The sequence below is a fragment of the Setaria viridis genome, chromosome 2 (assembly GCF_005286985.2).
Source record: "Setaria viridis chromosome 2, Setaria_viridis_v4.0, whole genome shotgun sequence".
Taxonomy (NCBI): domain Eukaryota; kingdom Viridiplantae; phylum Streptophyta; class Magnoliopsida; order Poales; family Poaceae; genus Setaria; species Setaria viridis.
Genome location: NC_048264.2, coordinates 39,555,102 through 39,576,315, shown reverse-complemented (window position 1 = coordinate 39,576,315; position 21,214 = coordinate 39,555,102). Strand labels below are relative to the sequence as shown.

Here is a 21,214-nt window from a genome sequence, read left to right as displayed (position 1 = left end):
TCCCCATCACATCAAACTTGCGGTACATGCATGGAGTACTAAATGTAGACGAAATTAAAAACTAATTGCACAGTTTTGTTGTACTTTGCGAGACGAATCTTTTGAGCCTAATTAGTCAATATTTGGACAATAATTCACAAATACAAACGAAACGCTACAGTGTGCTACAGTGCTGTAATAGTAATTTGGCACCTCCCAGCTTTGGCAAGTAAACAAGACCTTGGACGAGATTTGTGGCTGTATTCTATGGTCTCCCAAAAACAGAGTATAACTTGTCGCGAAAGCAAAATATTCCGCCCAAACAAGGACTCTACATCTTTGAAGAGAGATCACAGTCACAGCGAGCCTTTTCGTCATCCACTTTGTGTTCACAATGCTTGACTTCGATCGAGGTCAAGGTCCATGGGTGTTTTAAGCAAGACCTAAAGTTAATGATCCGTTAATAGTGATCCTCTAGAAATTGGCAGTGTCTCCACAGCGTGATGTGATCGAGCCGCTAAATTGTAATAATGGCATGACTCAGCAGAGTACTTCGGAGAAAATGTGCATCAATTTCAAGCATCCCATCAAAATATTCAGAGACATACAACAATTGGTGACATTCAAAAGTCCAGAAAAACAATGTTTTTTTTGAAAGGCAGAAAAAACAATGTTGATGTCACACATTCACACCTTATTGTATACCGAGCGAATGGTTGACCGTTTCTTCTACTACTGTTTACACTCCTTCCACTTTATGGCCTTTAAGTCTTTAACTAAAGTCAACTATAGTTGATTGATGCCAAGATTCATAATTTAGCTGCTCGTTGATACCGAATTTTGACCGACAAAATCAGATAATCCAAAGTAAGGGAAGATAATCAGCCACTGCCATACGTCTGCGGGAGTCACAGGCAGCGGGAACCAAGCCGATGATTTTGTTTGTATGACGTACGGAGGCCTGCAAGTATGACGTACGGAGTTGCATGCATATATGTAGAGACGGGTGCTGCATGTGTCATGAGGATTATTTGCATGCGTACATACATTGGAAAGTGACGTTTTAGACTGCATGCAAGGTAATTAAAGAAAGGATGGTGGCCGGATTGATTAATTAAGAAGGAAAGGACAGTACATGCATGCGAAGGCCAGAGAAAGCTTTGATTCTACACAAGGGAAAGGGAAATTAGAGTCCATATATCTTAATATTTTCTTTTATTATTAGGGAGTCTTATACGAGTAGGAGTCATTAGTCCAGGATATAAATATGTACCCCTAGCCAAATCCTAGGAGTAGGAGTAGAGTAGATTCGACGAGTTCCTTCTAGCGTGTAAGGCTGCATCAGCTTCGATCTCAAGCGAGCTTGTAAGTACCGTCACCCGGTCATTACAACCTCTATCAGAACTTTCTAAGTTAAGTCTTATATCCTGATATTGTTGTGTGGCTAGTTATCGAGTTATCTTAGATTGCACGTAGAACTTTCTAGGCTTTGTTCAATATTCTACTTGTTTTCAACGTTGCTCATGTTATCAAACGGCTTAGATCTGGTTAGGTTGTCTTCATCGGCTCCCTTGCCTTGTTTAAACATTCACAGTTATCGTATCATATCGGCTGGTAGACTCTGCATGGCTTTACTGCTTTATATAGCTAGGTCTGATAGATCTTTACCCCTGCCCCTTGTATTACTAACCGTCAAGCCTCTGACGTCAACGTGCTACCATTGAGAGTCGATGCTTCGATCGGGTCTTATTCGTATCTCACGAAAGCATGATGACGTCATTGAGCCGATAGGGGTGCATGTGAGACCTTGCTGCCGTGAGCCTGTCTGTTAAAATTAACGGGTCGAAGTTAATGCCCTTTCTCCGTGTTACCTTATCTAAATTCAATTACACGGTCATGACACTGATTATACTTTATTACCTTAATAGACTTGTAAGTGGTAGGCAAAAGGTCTTTGGTGATTGTGCTCTAGTCTTTTACGTTGTCAGATCGAGGTTAATACCCTCTCATTCGTGTTGCCTTGTCTAAGTTCAATACACCTATCAAGACATTAATCAAGATCTGTTAATGTATTTGGCTTGTGTACAGTCAGCATCGACTGATCCTTGTTGCTATGTTCTAATCTTTTAAGTTAGTACATCGATGCCAATCCCCTCTGTTCGTGTTATCTTGTCTGAGTTCAATACACTTATCAAGACATTGGCTAGATTTGTTAGCTTAGCGCATGGTTAACAAGGACTCCCCTTTTATGGTTGTTGTGTTACAATACGTTATCTTAGCCCGTCAGCTGACATAGCTGATGGCACATGCCATTAATATTTTATTTATTTACACCGCATGTTTACATTAAAATATCTATTTGTTGTGGTGTTTATTCCAAAAATGCCTACCCATGAGTTTGAGAGGCTTAGCCGCGGATCGGCTTAGGGATTTAATGTTTACCTTGTTAATTTTCAAGTCAAATTGACTGGCACGCCTTCCACCACTCGCGAGCCAATTTGGAGCCTGCACTGGAGTTCACGTTCCTGGAACGCGGGTAGGTCTGCGTCACAGGTGCGGTCTCTATCGGTGGCTATCTCGGAACGTGCATGACACGCACACGTGTCCTCGGCAAGTACCACTACAGGTACGCTGCGAAAGCGTCATCATCGTGTAGATGGTCCTCGTGCACTAACTCCTCCAAAGCGACCGCCCACATCTCGACGTACGGAACCATCCTCAGACCCCACTGGGTAGCTGGCCTAGCACCACCCTGACGGGTCCACCTAACATATGCATCATGCAACGGGTTAGAGTAACGCAAAATATTTATTAGACGGAAAATGATTAGATGGGGTGTACCTGTGAACGTCGGCCGGGATGATGTGAGCAACAGGAAGTGGGGACTCCTGGTACCGGCGGAACTGCCTCATGACACGGTGAACCGCGTAATCCTTGACGTGGATGTCGTACACCAGTGGCCTCTTCGTCATTCAGTACTCCCGGTCTCGAAGGCACACTGAAGACAGCCCATGCGAGGCACGAGCGTGGACGTCCGCTGGGGTTAGGGTCCACCTCACGTCGGTGTCGACAAGAGCGTCGAACTGACCGGCAAAGTCTGGGTACGACTTCTTCGTCTACACTCTAACCCACGATCCCTAAAAAAAATATTTCACAAACAGGTTTAGTAATTGAAATATGAATGCATACAACATATGAATTGAGTAATTGTAGGTGTAGTATCGTACCTTTCGCAAGCACCACAACGACTCCATCGTGGGTCTGTCGACGTCGTCGTGGTCGAAAGGCAACACCGGGTAGGGGGCACGTTAATGAGTGGCCTACCTATCGGGAAGCACTCGTACGACCACATCTGAAGAAGCAACGGCAACCGACGAAGATAGGCTCCATCGAGTTGACCTTGCAGCAGCCCGTGCAAAGGCCCCTGTAGGTCGCCGTCAATACAGCTGAACCCCAGTTGTACTATGGAACCTCGTCAAGCGGGGCCTCCACTATGGCCCTCGCATAAGAAAGTAGGTGCTTAGGCACCGAGTTCCCCTAGGACGTGCAGAATAGACCCACCCAAAGAGCCACAGCAAGTACGCCTCCAAGTGTCGCGCAACTGTGGCGTCGGCGGCGGCGGCTCTCATGTAGTCGACCTGCACAACAATACGAGTTAGTTGACAAATTCGCAAAACTTAGCTATAACGATATCAAAAGTCATGTAAATAAGTACTCACACTGAACTGCATGAGCCACTTCTTCGTGGGCCCATGTGTGGAGCTGAAGGTGTGGTACGGCTCGGCCCGATCGTTCCGCAAAATGTGGGCAAACCGGGCCAAAAGCTCCTCACGTCAGATAACCGGCACGTCCTCTGCGCCAACGGCCCTGCCGGCACAAGGAAGTCCAAAAAGGAGCGACACATCCTCAAGTGTCGGGGCCATCTCACCCACTGTGAGGTGGAACATGTGAGTCTCAAACCGCCAACGGTCAAGAAGGCCTGCTAGAAGTGACATGTCAAAGTGGAAATGTGTCGACTTCTCCGCGCGCTTCACGCCGGCGTCCATCATGTCTCCCTCAACCAACCTCACTAGAGGAAGGAGCCCCGCAGCACCATTTATTAGTTAAAAGAACCAACCATGTCTCCCTCAACCAACCAACCATGCATACCATTTATTAGTTAAAAGAATACAATGTTAGAACTTCAAATTGAGTGAACTAGTAAAATGTACCTCGGATTCCAACGAGCGTCGATCGGCATCGTCGAAAGCGGGACACATGCGCGAAGTGTGCCGAGGTTGGCACCCCTTACGGCTGACATGAACGACCTGTGAAGGGCGTCCATGGAAGGGTCGAGCAATTCGGGGGTCTGATACCCCTCTCTAGCCTCCTCCACCATACCTGCAACACGTATAATATTATTACGTGATGAAATAATAAAATTTGCAACACATATAAGTTATTTCAAATACTACATAAATCAAATAGAATATGCTAGACATGAGATATTCGAAACACAACGTAAATGAAATAGTACATGATATGGAATTATTACAATGTCTTACTATTACAACTTAGGTTACATTCCATAATCTAAGAATTACAGGAGTCTATGAACATAGAACTAACGATCAACATAGAACTAACGAGACAAATAAGATTACATATGACAAAGTAGACGAAATGTACGAATTCATAAACATACAACACACATTGCTACTGCTGCATACTTGAATCACAGAAGCCCGTCATTGTTCCTACGTGCATGACGCCCCCGACCACGTTCTGGAGCATTTGCGTCACCTGTTGATGGTCCAACTTGGTTACTCCCGCCTCCATATGTCGTTGCAGGGCAATTCTTGTACGTGTGACTTGTTTCATTGCACTTGGAGTAGAGGCGGACATCAGGACCAACTTCAGATTGATCCAGGTTGTTCTGGATGCGTCTGTTCTTGCGTCGCCCGACCTATTGGAACATTTCTGGATCAGAGTTAGGAACGTAACATGCGGCATTACCAGGATTATTTATGAAGTTTCCTACTAAACAATACATAAACCTTGTTCCTCCAGGTGTACCATATAGTTTCCTTAAGGGAGTAATGTGGTATGAACCGACGAGGTTGAAATCCCCCTGCCTTGATACATGCAGCAATAACATGGGTGTAAAGCCTGTGAAACAATCATGGCTTCTGGCATGAGCAAACACACCCTTCATTGGTAATGATGCACTCCTGTGTGTGCTTCTCGCACCTCCCCCCAGTCGACCTTTGTCCCTGCAAACAACCTTGAATCGGCATTCAACAGCACCCACTTCATTAACACGATACTTATGCGCCTCCTCTATGTACTCTGTCATCTTGTACTCATAAATTTTGTGATTATCAGCCATTGACTTATTTGCCACTGCATACCGTTCCCTTAAGTACTTCATGGTGCGGTATAAGAAGAATTCCATGATAACAATAAGGGGCAATCCCCTAACACCGTGTTGGATCCAATTGTACACCTCAACTAGGTTTGTAGTCATTATACCCCACCTAGCACCTCCCTCGTCATAGAGTAATGCCAACTTTTTCTTCGACTCATGCTCAATCCAATGTGAGAATGTCTTAATGGACCTACCCGTCTTCGCCTGACATTTGGACCATCCAGTCCGACGTCCTCCAGAGACACAGGGTGATCGGCCTCACTGTTGATCAGCCTCTTGCCTAGCTCTTTGGATTGTTTCTTTGTAAGGCCATCAAGTTTCTTCCATAGTAGAATGAATTTCCTCTCCTGATTCTGGGTACATAGCCATTTAAACAATTTCATGAGGGTCTTATTCTTGGAACATCTGATAAGAGAAGCGGGGTTAGGTCTAACGGCACTCATCAAACCCAAAATTTTTGAAGATATGAAATGCAATTATGATGCAGCAATTCCTACACTTTCAGACTCATATACACACTCGTAAGAAAACTTGGTGGCATCGCAATCTCCCCCTAATAATATACTATCGAATACTAGCGACACGCAGCAAACAGTTAGCATCTGCAAAACAATCAACCAATTAACACTACTGCCATCTAAGACCCACATTTTTCTATATTTAAGATAGAGTCTTGTTTTTTTAAACCGTAATATCTGTTGATTATCCCAACATATGACTCTGATACCAGCTGTGGCGGAACCGCCCAACTTAAACTGGTTTAAGTGCGCCTAATCGTTGTCAGAACAACAATTATCCGAAACACACTTAAAATAGTATAAGTCCGGTAGTCCATTGAGTGTCTCTAGGACTCCTCGAAACATCCACGACATGATCCATAGCCATACATCAGGATCACTTCCACGATGGGAAGGTATCAACAAATATTACATTTTTACATACATATCGAGGTGCGAATTATTACAAACCATAGTTTGAAACAAACTTAACAATGCAGGTTAGAGCAGTTCTAAGAGTTTAAAACATAAACTAGTCCAGGTAAAAGTTAAACAACTGAGTTTTATTTCTAGGGTATTATGAGACTCGTAAAAAAAATACCCTAGTTCTTCGGGGCTTCTCCCTCGGCGGACTCTTGTTGTGGTTGTGAAATAGCAACGAAGGATTCCATTGAGTACGGGGTACTTAGCAAGACTAACCCGACTAACCAATATAAATAGTTTTTCCAAAACTGAATGATAGTTGTTTAGTGTACTGGCTAACTCACATTTTTGCTAAAAGAGCTTACTATAAGTGAAACCTTAGTTTTATCTTTTATTTCAGATTAAGTTTGTTACCTGATCAGTCTAGATGGCGAAAAATATTTAGCAACCAGTTGGAACTAAGTCATACAACATATTTAATTTCGGAAAAATATTGCATTCAACTGGATTACACTACGATGCTTAACGGTGATCAAGTGCATTAATAATCGAGAATTGCGGCGATCCGGATCAATTTACATCCTGCAGGAGATACCCTGACCACCAACTATGTACAACTGTCCAGGTTGCACATAACGACCTTTCGATTAGCCGCACCTAAAGATTGGGAATATGACTACCCGAACCCAGGGACGCACACCCACATGGGACCCCACGTCTGGCCTGATCTCCATGTGAGTTTCCAGCTACACCCCTGCCATTCTCCAGCACGTCAAGCACGGGTACGAAATATTCCCGATCAGAGAGCCAACTAACATACCGGGCTTTACTGGTCCCATACCCAGTAAGCAACCAGGTAAAACTCACTTTATCAAAGGTTAAGACAACGATCGGGCCTTAGCCAAATTAATTTAGCAGACACAACTATCATCTCTAGCTTCTGTCTGCATTTCCAATTTCCAGGCTATTTTTCCTTGACTAACATGTATGACCAAATTTACCTTAGAGCTAAGCAAGCAAGTTGCTTGAACTATCTAAGCATCACTAAGCATAGGATACTTACTAATTAGTGAACAAGTGGCAAAGATGTCCTCTAAACAAGGTAGGATCATGCACAAGAGTAGGTTTCAATCAACTCCTAGACTTAATGCATTCACAAAGAAAATAACCAATAATTGGACACATGAAATAATAACTCCAAATTAGGTAGGCATAGATGCACCGGGGCTTGCCTTGATTTGTAAAAAGGTTAGCGTTGTCCGACGGTCCGGCTTGACAGGGGATCAACTCAACAATCTCCTCAAACTCTGAAGGTTCTTCAGATAAATCCAAGAATTCCACTTCTGGAGCTTCGGTGTCTACGATTTAGTATATGCAGGGGTTAGAGATGTAAATTTTTGAACACATGACTATACAACTTTCCTTCATGATAAAGTTGTAAGCCAACAAGTGACTATACAACTTATCTTCATGAATAAGTTGCAAGCCAACACTAAACTACCCATAAAGATTAACCCACCATTTATAATCTCTTTACTAACCTACCTTAGGCCTTTTTCTTTTATTTTTAGAAAGCATTATAAATATTTTCTAATCTCAAAACTTAATTCCTATAGTTTAATAATAATTTGTGAATAAGAAAACATTATTCAAAATTTTATGCATTTAATAAAGGTTAAACATTTATTTAAATACCTTAATCAAAAGGCATTAAATAAATACCTAAATTTTATTATTTTTCCTAAGGTTTAAATTTAATGCATAAAGGAAAATAAAACAATCCTAACAAAATTGGTTTCACTATTTTCGAACATTTCTAGAATTTCCCGTGAATTAAATGGTGAAAACCGAATTTAAACTATTTATTTACAAAAGGGAAAACCTATGATTATCCAAAACCTCCGGTCAAACTTTTCTCACTACACTCCTATCTACCCCCTCTCTCTCGCACTGGTCCCTAGGATCGGCCCTTCTTTCCCCTTCTTTTCTACCCGCCGACCCCCTTCTCTTTCTCCTTTCTTTCCCTAGCGCGTGGGCCCTTGGCGCCAGGGGTCTTCTTCTTCCCTGCGCCCAAAGGCAGGGTGCAACAGGGGGGCGGGGCGCGTCGGCCGGCACCCTGCTGGCGACGGGGCCAGGCCGGGGAGGCACCCCCAGGTCACGGCGCACCCGTGGGCGGCGGCGGCCCCCCGGGAGATGGCCTGAACTGGCCTCTCCATGGCGGCGGGCGGCTTGGCCAGTGGCCAACCATGGCTGCAAATGGTGACGGCCTAACAACGGGGGGGGGGGGGGACGCAACCTACAGCTTCCCTATGAACCTGTGACGCACCCACGTCTCACCAAACGAAGGTAGAACAGCGGCATGGAGAGCTCACCGTGAGCACCGAGACAACGGCGAACGGACGAAAACAACGGCGATTCCTGGGCTTGGCAGCGACGAACCAGACAACGAGCGGTTGCAGGGCGTCGCAGTGGAGCTAGAGAGGTGGTTGGTGGGTGGTTCGCGAGGAGGAAACGACGACGCGAGGAACGGCCGGAGATGGTACAGGCTCACGCAAGTTTCTATTCGCTCGGTGAAAAGACGACAGGGTAAAATGGATGAGGGTGAGAACAGTAGATATACGAAGCTTTTACCGCATGGAGGCCATGTTGGTGAGGTTCAGGCGGGCATGGATGCGGACGTGGTTCGCGAGTCGCGCTGGCCGGCATGCGAGTATGACTGGCGAGGCATGTCTCTGTTTCCTCTGTTCTTGTCTATTAACACTTGCTTGTATTCAAATCCTCCAAGGTTCAGAGGTTAAAAACTCCCAAATTTCCATTGCGATTCGCGACGCTCCTTTAAACAATCTTGTAGTGTAAACTGAGTACTTCAATTGATAGATTGACTATTAACCGAGGCGAGCACTCTAGCACCGAGATTTTGAAACTCAAAATCCGGCCAAAAACTCTCTGTAACTGGATCCGTAGCATCCATCCTTTATCCCTCTTTGTTCTACAACTAACCAAGGTTCCATTTTCACAAGAACTCATGTATCTCCCACACTAGATTTCTCAGAAATTTATACTAAAGATGGTGAAACCAAACTGTTACTTTACATTGTTTTTCCAATATTGACAGAACTGTATATTTTGGTTGAGCTGAAAGTTCAGATTGTATTTTCTCCATTTCCCTCACTTAATCTAACCTCCTTTATAGAAGTTGTAGAGAACCTATTTCTCTACACTTCTCTTATTCATCTCAAAAGTTAAATCCTTCTTTTTCTCTTCCAAATCTAGCTCTGAAGCTAACTGCCATTTCTTGCTTTTCACTGAACTGAATTTGCAATGACTGTCTGTACTTCTTAACAGAACAGCACCCCCTTCTCCAATTAAATCTTGAATTTCCACTTAACACTTCAAATGCCAATTATTTCATGCCAAACTTGGAGATCATGCTAAGCTTGATATAAAAGTTCCATTTTGCCTATAAAACCAAAGGTCCACATAGGATTCTTCAAAATCTCTTGAATCAAAATTCACGGTCATTCCTATTTTCAGTTAGTGAACTGGAGCATCCATCATTTTGATTTTTTTGGACAATTTAAGGTCCATTTGCTTCTCAAATGGTCTCTTTAAGTTCCAATTGTCCATAAAGTCCAAATCCACGCATTTTTCATCTTTTTCTAAATTTGAATCTCAATTTGACGTTTTTTGTCAACATTTGACTTAAAGTTGACTTTTGCCAATAAACTCTCTTAGCACCCAAATTTTGTCCTCAACCTCAAAATGACCATTTTTAAACCTTTTTAACACCTATTTGTTACAACCTCTCCCCCTTAATAGAATCTCGTCCCGAGATTCCAAATGCTAAACCCCTAGTTTGGAGAATGGAAAGGAAACTGCGTCAGACGAACATCTTTCTCTATTCTGCATAAGGAAGTTGGGGTGGTTGTCCAGCGATGACTGTTTACTCAATTTCAACAATTTCAAATAACTCGGGGTATTTGGATTCTAATTCTTCTGCCTGTTCCCAAGTAGCCTCATCTGGAGTGTGATTTTTCCATTGCACCTTGTAAAACTTGATATTCCTAGTTCGAGTATCTCTTGTCTTTTGATCTAGAATTTTAACGGGTCTCTCTTCATAAGTTAGATCTGGTTCTAGCTCAACTTCCAGATCTTCTAAAATCTCTTCTGGAACTCTTAAACATTTCTTAAGCTGAGATACATGAAATACATCATGTATAGAGGCAAGTTGGTGTGGCAATGAAAGCTTGTATGCCACTGGACCTTTTCGTTCAAAATCTCATAAGGACCAATATATCTTGGAGCCAATTTACCTTAGTTTCCAAAACGTTGCACTCCCTTCATCGGAGACACCTTAAGATACACGAAGTTTCCTACATGAAATTCTAAAGAATGTCTTCTTTTATCCGAGTAACTCTTTTGTCGGGACCGAACTATTTCAAGATGTTTACGATTTTTTCGGACCTTTTCTTCCGTTTCTATAACCAATCCGATCCCAAATGTGTTCTTTCTCCTACTTCTGACCAATTCAAAGGTGTTCTGCACCTTCGACCATACAAAGCTTTCAAAAGGCGCCATCTTTATACTAGCTTGGTAGCTATTATTGTAGGAGAATTCAGCTAAGGGCAATCATTCATCCCATAATTTTGAAAAGGTAAGAACACAAGCTAAATCTAAATAAATTAAGAAACTAATTTTACTATAATCTAAATACTTAAGCTAAATCCAATACATCCACTAACCTATATTTTTCTATATCTCATATCAACACCTAGATTTCATCTACTATTTCACACTACACTATTTCTATAGCTACTACAACAACTACTACATCTACCAACTACGAGCTAATCTAAACTAGAGGGTTAGTAAAAATACCTCAAACGAAGTGAAAAACCGGGCTTCAATCTCCACCCTACTCCCTTCCCCTCCTCTCCTCCCTCCCTCCCTTTCTCTTCTCCTCCCTCCCTTTGTTCCTTCCCTCCCTTCCTCTCCCTTTCTTCCTTCCCTCCCTTCCTTCTCTATCCCGAGTGCTCCCTCGTCTCCCTCCTTCTCTCGCTCGCTCACTTCTGACGCTGGGTGGGGAAAAGGGCATGCGTATGCGCCCGGGGCTGGCTGCTCCATGGCTTTAAAGGTGCGGGGGAGCTACCGCCAAATCAGCCGACGGTAGCTACCAAGCTCTTGTCGTTTGAATTGGCGGGGCCTGCTACCGCCCGCTCCTCCGGCGGAAACCGGATACCGCCGGATGGAACGGCGGTAACAGCCTCGTCCCCCGTGCTGCTGCAAACCGTGTGCCGCCTGTCGGATGCAACGGCGGTAAGCGGATTGCGACGCCGACGTGGCGGATGCGGGAAGATACCACCGTTTTCTATTACCGCCGAGTGAGACAGCGGTAGCCCTTTACCGCCGTTTGATCCGGTGGCAAAGTTCTAGTTCTGCAAATTTTTGGATCGCCTATTTATTTCTGCAAATTCGTAAAATAAAAAATAAAAAAATAAAAAAATTCTCGCATAAACGGCCCCTCCCCCGGCGGCCCGGCCTCCCCGTCTGCGCGGTGACGCAAACGGCGGTAGCTCCACGTCATCGGTTTGGATACGCGGCAACCTGGCTGACACAACACCACACCACCGGGCCCCACAAAACCAAAACCCAGCCGAACCGCACGAGAGCGCTCCGCACCAACAGAGGACGCGAGAGCGAAGGCCCGAAAGCGAAACCCCAGGAGGCGCCGGCGGATCCTCCAAAACCTAACCCTAGCGGCTGCCCCCTCTCGTCGGCGGGGCGATGGCGATGGACGCGGAGCGGCGGCAGGCGGAGCTGATCGGGCAGTTCTCGGCGCAGGCGGCGGCGCTTTCATCGGCGCCGCAGCTCGCCGCGCTGGTTCTCGAGGCCACCTCCCACCCGGCCCTCTTCGCCTTCTCCGAGCTCCTCACCCTCCCAGCCCTCTCCAAGGTACGCCGCCCCCGCCTTCGGCCTCCTCCTCCGCTACCTTCCCTTGGCGCCCGCCGCCGGGCGAGGGTTAGGGTTTAATTATTTTTTTCCCCGCGGCGATTGGGTGGCGTGCGGCTCGATCTGACGTGGTTTGTGCTGCTTGTTTCGTTTGTTTGTTTGCGCAGCTCGCTGGCACGCAGTACGCGTCGTCGCTGGACTTACTCCGGCTCTTTGCCTACGGCACCTTGAAGGACTACAAGAGTAAGATCGCGACCCGCGCCCTTGCAATTCTTACTTTGCTTCGCCCTTTGAATTCGTTGCTGTGCGTCTGTGGGCTTCCCCGTGGTGCCCTGTTTGGATTATTGTGTTTTTTGGGTAGAGGCAATATGACGTGGAAAATTGTTTCGAAACTTTAGATGGAGGCCATTGGGTGGGTGATGGTGCTCTAATGCTGAGATCAATTAGCATTGTATACACATTTAGAGGGACCCAACATTGTTGGTGTCTCAAATATAAAATTGATTTTCTGGTCAACCAGTTGATAGCACATCACATGTCACACTGTCACACTAGCAAACAGAACTTGAGGTGTTGAGATCAATTTGCCTATTTACCAACTACTTTCATGATTGATGAGTGTGCATTAACTGTTTATCGAGTTATTAAGGGTATGTGCTTCTCTGTGCTTATATCTTACCGCATAGTCCACTTGTGTTCGCAGGAATGTTCCTCTGTTTGATCTATGTCTACTATTGCTGTCAGCATGCACAGTATTTACAGTGGTTAATGTCAAAGTGTGGCTCACTTAGAAGTTGCACTTAGAAGCCGTTTTTCGTACTGGTTTATAGAAATGTATATGCATTGTTTTGTTCCCTAATTCATCTTTCTGTAAGTGTAGGTAATTCTGGATCCCTTCCTGCGTTGTTGCCTGATCAAGTCCGGAAGCTAAAGCAACTCAGTGTGCTAACTCTGGCAGAGTCAACTAAGGTGCAAATTCTGACTAACCTTATCAAATATTTGAAGCAATCATAAATAGCATCTCTTTCTGTGAACACTAAGTGATTCTTATTTGTGACCATCATACTAGCAAGCATGTGAATGGTAGTCACTCATCTGTCATGTTTGCTATCTAGGTTTCTTAACTCTCCTACTTGTTATTCTAATGATGGTAAATAGTTCTGTGCAGTAGCTTTTTAGGAATCAACTCTGAAGGGGAAAATTGGTGTTTTTCCTTGGTGAAATAGATAACCAATTGCTGAAGATCTTACCTTATGTTACGTTTACTGGATGTAATCTTATGGAAGGCTTGGACTTATATTTTTTTTCTTGTTCATTTATGATGCTTAGCTGAACATTGGAAGAAACATTCTTGTAGCATTCTATTTTACCTTCTGCTCAATGCTATGTTTTTCTGTGGAAATTCTAATATACTTTCTGTTTTCCCTGCAATTATTTCTTTAGATACTACCATATGATCAGCTCATGCAAGAGTTGGACGTTTCCAACGTAAGAGAGCTCGAAGACTTCCTCATCAATGAGTGCATGTACTCGGTGAGCCCTCACATCCTCTTCAATTTTGACACTTGAAATCTATGTAACTTTTAATTTATAAACCATCCCAGTGAGACTCATAAATGTGTTATTGGGTAAGGTATTGTTTCCTTAGTAATCTGATGTTCCATCTGTAGTGGAATTTTCTTCTTTCCAGTGTTTTTCCTGTAGTCTTCAGTGTCACCTATTAGCTTCAGCTTCGGCGTTTTTGGCATCAAATTCATAATATCCTGCATGTTTATTTAGGGTATTGTTAGAGGCAAGCTGGATCAGTTGAGAAGGTGCTTTGAGGTAAGATGCTTGCAACCTGTTTCTGCAGCATCGTTTTTAATATTGTTATCTATGTGTTTAGTGATCACCTTTTTTCATTTTTTTTTCTTTGCATTCATTTCAGGTACAATTCGCAGCTGGGAGAGATCTTACACCTGATCAGCTGAACAACATGATAGACACCTTGTCTGACTGGTGTGTATGCTTATTTAAGAAATGTTTCTACATTCCAGGAAATGTGAATCCTGTTTAGGAAATGTTCTGACTTTCCTGGAAATGTGAATGCTATTTTTCGTAGTTGCCCATTTAATTTTATTTCTCATATATAACCTTCTGATGCCATGGTGCTTCATTTTTCATGGGATAGACGGCTTGTTTCTCTGTTGCATTTATTCTTTTTGATACTCTTGGCATCTTACAAGATATTGACCTATGTTAGTTTTATGAGATAATTTGTTGCAGTAGGATGCTGTTCTGAAACTGCGTGCCCAGTATTGCTTCTTAAAAGCTGTTGTCTGTTTGAGTAACAAACTACTCCCTCTGCCCCAAATTATAGGTCGTTTTGTCTTTTCTAGGTTCATAGATATATGAACCTAGAAAAGCCAAAACGACCTACAATTTGAAACAGAGGGGGTAAAAATCAAGATATTATGTTTTATGTGATTCTTAAGTTTTTCCTTTCAACTGGATAGAGGCCCACTGTTTCTTCTGTTAGCTTGTGGTATCTTTTGTTAATTTGGTAACAGATAGTATCGCCATTTTCTGTAAGACAATATGGTCAATGTTGATGATATTGTTTTGGCACATCACTAGCAATGAATAAATATATTATGGCTACATGTGGTACCTCATTGCTGGTGCACATTATTTGGTGAAACTGAAGGGCATTATAGTTTCTTGTTACAAGTTCTTGACTTCTCATAAACATTTTGCGTTGCACAGGCTGGGAACATCAGATAGCCTGTTGCATCAAATTCAGGAGAAAATCAAGTGGGCTGACACAATGAGTGAGGTGAACAAGAAGCACCAGAAAGAATTTGAAGACAGAGTGGAAGAAGCCAAAAAATCAATCAAGGTGAGCTGGATTATACTGAAGTATTTGTTATTTACTTTTTTCTTGTTAAATAAATTGAATAAAAAGGGTATAAATTTGCATCTTCTTGTGATGATGCCACGCATTGTTATCCTCATTTCCGTTCTTCCTTTCACCCATCCTCTCTCTGTTTAGATTTCTATTATTATATTTCTTGCGTGTTGTAATGGCAACTAGTTTATTAAATAGTGTTGCCGAACCATGTTTCTTACTTGATGGCAGAAGTTGAACAATTTAAGCAGGCAGACATCGACTTACGGGGGCATGACGACTTTCTCTCTGAATCTGGAGGAATAATGGATTTTGAAGAGGACCGCATCCGACCAAAAAGGTAATAAACTATGGCCACTCTGGGATTGTTAGAGTAGTGGATAAGCTGTTGCGAAACTCCCTGCAAATATTTACTTCTACATGAGCTACTTTTGTTGTCCAAACTATATTGTAATAATTTGGTACACTGATATTGCAGGAGGCGACAACCACCGGCGTAGTTTCAATCAAGTCCTTACCCTTTCCTTGCATGTGAACTGCTGATGCCTTGATTGAGACTTTTTGACGCCAGAGTTGAAACTTTGTGCATCAATTATGGTGTGCCTCCATTGAAACGAGTCTATGTTATTGTTGCCTTCTGGTAAAACTGCTCGTTTTTTTGGTAGAGATGTACAATGTCGTCGCTATGTTGCATTTCTTTAGTAGTTAATGGCACATGGCTGAATTGGCGCTGTTATGATTATGGCCAATTAGTTTTTGGTAGCTTAAGTTGTCGCTTGGTTTCGTTTGGTCCTGCTTGTGATGGTGTTCATCATTCACAGAGTTTGGGGTCATGGCATGACCGAGGTTCCTGTTGAAATTTCTCGTTTCAATAGGAGATTGTTAGTTTCCCTGCTGATGATTGTTACCGCACAGCGCCACCAACGTCGATTCAGGGTTTTCAACTTTACATTGAACCTTCGCACAAATAAATGAAAATACAATCTGAGAAAGGAAACAAATTTATCGAAAGGTTACGAACGTCGCACAAATGTCAGCCCACGTCTGTCAAACAACAGCGGAACATCTGGCCACTGCTTTTACCAGTAGAGTTGACAAAACTATGACCCTACAGGCTATATCTAGGGAGTTAACTAAACTATGACCGAAGACAGGGCATATCTAGGATAAATACATGATTGATTCGTAGCTTGCTGAATCCTGAATGCTGACTGCTGTTTAAGAGAGGTTAGCATCAGTGCTCAGCTATAAATACATCGTTTGCTCTGCAAAAGGGAACAACTTTGGATAATAAATAAATGGCAGTTGTACACGAATAAAGCACAATTTTGAAGAGCGTGTTGTGAAAAACAAATAGATGACGAGTTGTTTTGGAATAAATTTCAGGTATTGGCATGCCCCTTTCAGCATTTCAGCTTAAAACTCACCAGAGAACATGTCCAAGTTCTCAAGTGTTGGCCATTCACTTGTTAGAAAAAGGAATCAGGATCAAATTACACAGCTGTACAGTACCACAAGGCATGCATCAGAAACAGCTACAGTGGGGACAGAAAAAGGAAATGCAAATTTCGATGGGAAAGGCAGCAACAGATCCATTCAAGCGTTCTGGTGCCTAGAGACAGTACAAGCGTCCAGCTATAGGCTGATTCTAACATGATTCAACTTGCACTAGTGATGGATGTTCTCTTTGTTGCCAAGGAGCATCTGCAAAGAGAGGAATATACACCCTTCATTTCAATTCAAGAAAACACTATATTTGCAACCTTGCTGTACAGAGAGTGCAAAGAAACTAAACCATCAAATGACTATATATTTGGTTGAAATACAGTTAATATGGATGAAAAGCAGCAATTGTGGCCCACACCATAAGTACTGTACTGCATGAGATGGGCCACTCATTTCGATTCAAAAACATTTTTATATATCACATATCCAATAGCATCAACTATAAATATGTAAGTCTTGCCTTGCTAGGAAATAAGAAACTCTTTCCTGAAATGTACCATCTTATGTTAAGGCACATTAATGCTAAGCTTAGTGTCAGTGTGGCAGAGAACAACAACGGTTGACTTTTCACAAGATTTGAAGACTATGTATCTGAACAAAACAAAGAGGAGTCGAGACATTAGTTCAAGAGCTGTGATCTCACTTTGTGTCATTTGTTTCCCATGTGATCAGCGATCATTTTCTCCTTGGTATTAATGCGTAACTGGACACTTCCAACCTGGCTCATTTGGCTTTCATAGTACTTTTTCCTCTTCAAGCACTGCATTGCTGCTTGTTTGTTTCCTGACTTAGTGAACTCCTTGGCCCGTTCCATCTCTTGAGAAATCTTCTTTTGCAAGACTGCCTCTTTTGCCACGAAGACATCACGAGCCTGCAGAGCCAGAGTATACTATTAGTAATCAATACAGTAGCGAGAAATGAAATACATCAATCAGATCAGATCACACTCGTTGAATTTAGTTCAGTAATTTCGGCTTTATGATTAGCTCAGAAGCACAACAATGAATGAAACGAAAAGGGCCTTCAGCTTTGTAAGCCTAAGTGCAGGACATGCAGTACTTAAATGCTGGAAAACAACAGTTCAGAAGAAAATTTGTCACAATTATAAGAAATCCTAACAGCCATATGGTGGATGCCTGAAGAATGGCAAACACCAAAAAGGTTTGTATTCTTTCCTCACACCTGTTACCTGAACACACAACTATGTAAATTTACATTCTGGAATTTCCGCTATTAGTACTTTGTCAGTCTGAAATTTGGCATCACCTTCAGCTACACCCTGAAAGTACAATCGGTCAATCCCCGCTACAACTAAAACTGATAAAAAAAGATCCCTTTTTGGTGACCCCATTGAAAAGGATCGAAATGATTCAGTATGAACCTCAATCCTAATTCACCCTTGGCGACCTGGTTTTAATAAGCATCACAGCTGTTTACTTGAATGAACATAAGGGAACAGCAGGAGAACCCACACATTGATCCAGCATTCCAGCAGGAGAAAAAGAGAGAACAGGACAAGAACCACATACATACACACTGCACAGCCTTTGTAGCTGCTCTACTCTAGTACTCTACATGCACTAAAAGCAACAACACACATTGCCTGGTTCTCCTGATTTGCAAATCTAGCCTTGTTCAATTCGTGCATCGTCACAAAAAATAAGGCCAACAGCACCGCGACGCGTTTCGCTTCCTAGATCAGCAAGACAGGTGAATTTCTAACCCACACCCCCACCCACACCCACACCGAAGAGCCGCAAATGGCGAAAGGGAAATCCCTTTCCTGCTATGTCCCTTTGAAATTTGATCGAGGAACACAGATTTTGGGGGGGGCGAGAGGTACACCTGCTTGAGCTGGTCGGAGGCGGAGCACTCGTCTCGGCAGCCGCGAAGGATCCAGGAGAACATGGCCGCGGCCGCTGGCACACCCTGCCAGCGACGGCGGCAGCGGCTACTGGTGGTCTGGTGGGGAGACAGGAGAGCGGCGCAGAGCAACGGCAACGGCCGGGACGGAGAGGAAAAGGGCAAAAATGGAAAAGCCATGAGTTGGAGACGGGAAGAGAAGGGGGCCGCCCTCTGGGCTTTGGTGGTTGCCGGAGTGGACCGGGCCGCTTTTGTGTGTGGGCCTTCAAACATCCATCTAGTTAGCTTTTTTTCTAGGACAAACCTTAAACCTACTACTACTACGTACTTGAGAATGAAATCAAGTATGACAATATCCCTTGCTTTTGAGTACCCAGCGGCGACGCTACCTGAGATCATTCTTCACCAATCAACCATGTGCGACTCTGGAAATGGAATGGACATGAAGAATGACACGGCCAACGCTACATGGTATAAGTGCCTATTGAAGTTGCCAGTCCATTCTGATCATCTGATGAGCTACGAGTGTTTGTTCTCGTGTGATGATATCGATCCGCATTTGTTGCAGGTCCGTTCATGGATTTGATGTGGAAGATGATCTTATGAAACGACTGGAAAAATTGAGCTAGAGGGCTCCGTAATGCTGACTGTTGTTGTCTGTTGCTAATGGATTTGCCTGTTCTGTCATTGGGGATGAATGTTAATCCTGAGCTGGATTATTCGTCTGTTGCCTCTGAGCATGTTGCTTTGCGTCCTTCCTGACTTCCTGTTATGCCACCATAAGAGTTGTTCCATTTCCATACTTACATTTGCAGTGGCGCTGATGATCCGTCTGACGTTTTTGAAGACCAAAGCGGCATAGAGTAATGTGAGCAAAGCGGCGCGAGCACGAACGTTTTGGGGCCACTGGAGGACTATCCGCCGCCATCCCGTCCCCACCGCGGCGCCGACGCCGTGTTCGGTTAATCAACGGACCACCGGAGATAGTGGAGAAGACGGAGACGATGCCTCAGCAGAGCTCCTCGTCTCGTGCTGCTCTGCTACCTTTCCGCGGCTTCGGTGCCGCCGGGTCGACATGGCAGGCGGCGGCCGCGTACCGCTTGTTTGGTCCTGAAGCTCGATCGGCAAGCACCATACGGGCGCACGCTGCAGGCGTTTGGTCGGAAAGGACGGCGGCGGGGCGGCGGCCAAACATCGCGACCAGAATAGGGGTAGTTTTGAATGTACTTTACTACTTTAGGGGCTTATTTGCAAATCAATGGATCGCGGTTAATAATCATGATCCAAATTAGGGATCTATTTGCAAAATATTGGATCGCGATTGTGGCAGAACCGTCCAACTTAAACTGGTTTAAATGCGCCTAATCGCTGCCGATACAGCAATTATCCGAAACGCACTTAAAACAGTAGAAGTCCGGTCGTCCGTCGAGTGTCCCTAGGACTCCTCGAATGATCCACATCACATTTCATAGCCATATACCAGGATTGTTTCCACGATGGGAAAGCATCAACAAATATTACATTTTTACATACATATACCAGGATTGTTTCCACGATGGGAAAGCATCAACAAATATTACATTTTTACATACATACATAAGGTACGAGTTATTACAAGACGTAGTTTGAAATAAACTTAACAGTGCAGGTCAGACAGAGGTTCTAGGAATTAAACATAAACAGGTTCAGGTGGGAGATGAGCATTCAAGATTTCTTTTAAGGGTATTGCGAGACTCGTAACAATACCCTAATTTTTCAGGGCTTCCTCCTTGGTGGATTCATGCGGTGCCTCTGAAAACAACCACAAGGGATAACCCTGAGTACGGGGTACTCAGCAAGGCTTACCCGACTAACCAATATAATAGGTTCTCCTGAAACTATATGATAGCTTTTTCGGTGTACTTGGCTGACACATTTTTTTTGCCACAGAGCTTACTAAAAGTATCTTTTATTTTGATTAAGTTATTACCTAACCATTCTAATTGATGATAAAAGGATTACTTGCAAACAATAAGGTATTAAGTCATACACCAACATATGAGTGGAAAGATATAGCATTCATGAATTCATACTACGATGCTCAACAGTGATCAAGTGCATTTATAACCGAGAATTGCGGCGATCCGGATCAAATTACATCCTGCAAGAGAGTACCCTGACCACCAGTTATATACGACTGTACAGGTCGTACGTAACGACCTTTCGAAAATCCAATGATTAGGAATAAGACTACCCGGACCTAGGGACGCACCCCCACATGGGACCCCACGTCTGGCCTGATCACCATGTGAGTTTCAGGCTACGCCCCTGCCAATCTCCAGCACGTCAAGCACGGGTACGAAGTATTCCCGATCAGAGGGTTTACTAACCTACTGGGCTTTACTGATCCCATACCCAGTAAGTGATCAGATGTCTTTCACTTGATCAAAGGTTAAGACAACGAATCGGGCCTTAACCAAATTAATCTAGCAGACAGAACTACATCCTTAGCTTCTATCCGCTTCTTAACTTTCAAGTTATCTTTCCATAAATAACATGTATGACCCAACATTTATCTTAAGGTTCGATAAACCAATTACTTAGGCAACTAAGCATTTCTAGACTTGGGTTACTTACTAACTGTTGAACAAGTGGCAAAGATGTCCTTAAAACAAGGTATGATAATGCACAAGAATGGGTTTCAATCAACTCCTAGACTTAGTG

General features: G+C 43.5%; 1 protein-coding gene and 1 pseudogene across 4 annotated transcripts; both read left to right on the top strand.

The window, feature by feature from the left end:
- The first annotated feature begins 11,959 nt into the window (after nt 1-11,959).
- LOC117845362 (COP9 signalosome complex subunit 7) lies at nt 11,960-15,904 on the top strand. 4 transcript variants are annotated; one of them, XM_034726382.2, is made up of 9 exons: nt 11,960-12,258; nt 12,423-12,498; nt 13,136-13,224; nt 13,699-13,788; nt 14,035-14,079; nt 14,183-14,253; nt 15,001-15,133; nt 15,391-15,482; nt 15,621-15,904. In XM_034726382.2, exons 1-9 carry the CDS (start codon nt 12,091-12,093, stop codon nt 15,640-15,642), a joined length of 786 nt encoding a protein of 261 aa, XP_034582273.1. In that variant the 5' UTR covers nt 11,960-12,090; the 3' UTR covers nt 15,643-15,904. The 4 variants fall into 4 exon arrangements, with proteins under 4 accessions (XP_034582273.1, XP_034582276.1, XP_034582275.1 ...); XM_034726385.2 differs by having other exon boundaries at nt 15,377-15,482; XM_034726384.2 differs by having other exon boundaries at nt 11,961-12,258; nt 15,374-15,482.
- Nucleotides 15,905-17,285: 1,381 nt separating this feature from the next.
- Nucleotides 17,286-19,793, top strand: LOC140221723 (uncharacterized; annotated as a pseudogene).
- The last annotated feature ends 1,421 nt before the right edge of the window (nt 19,794-21,214 follow it).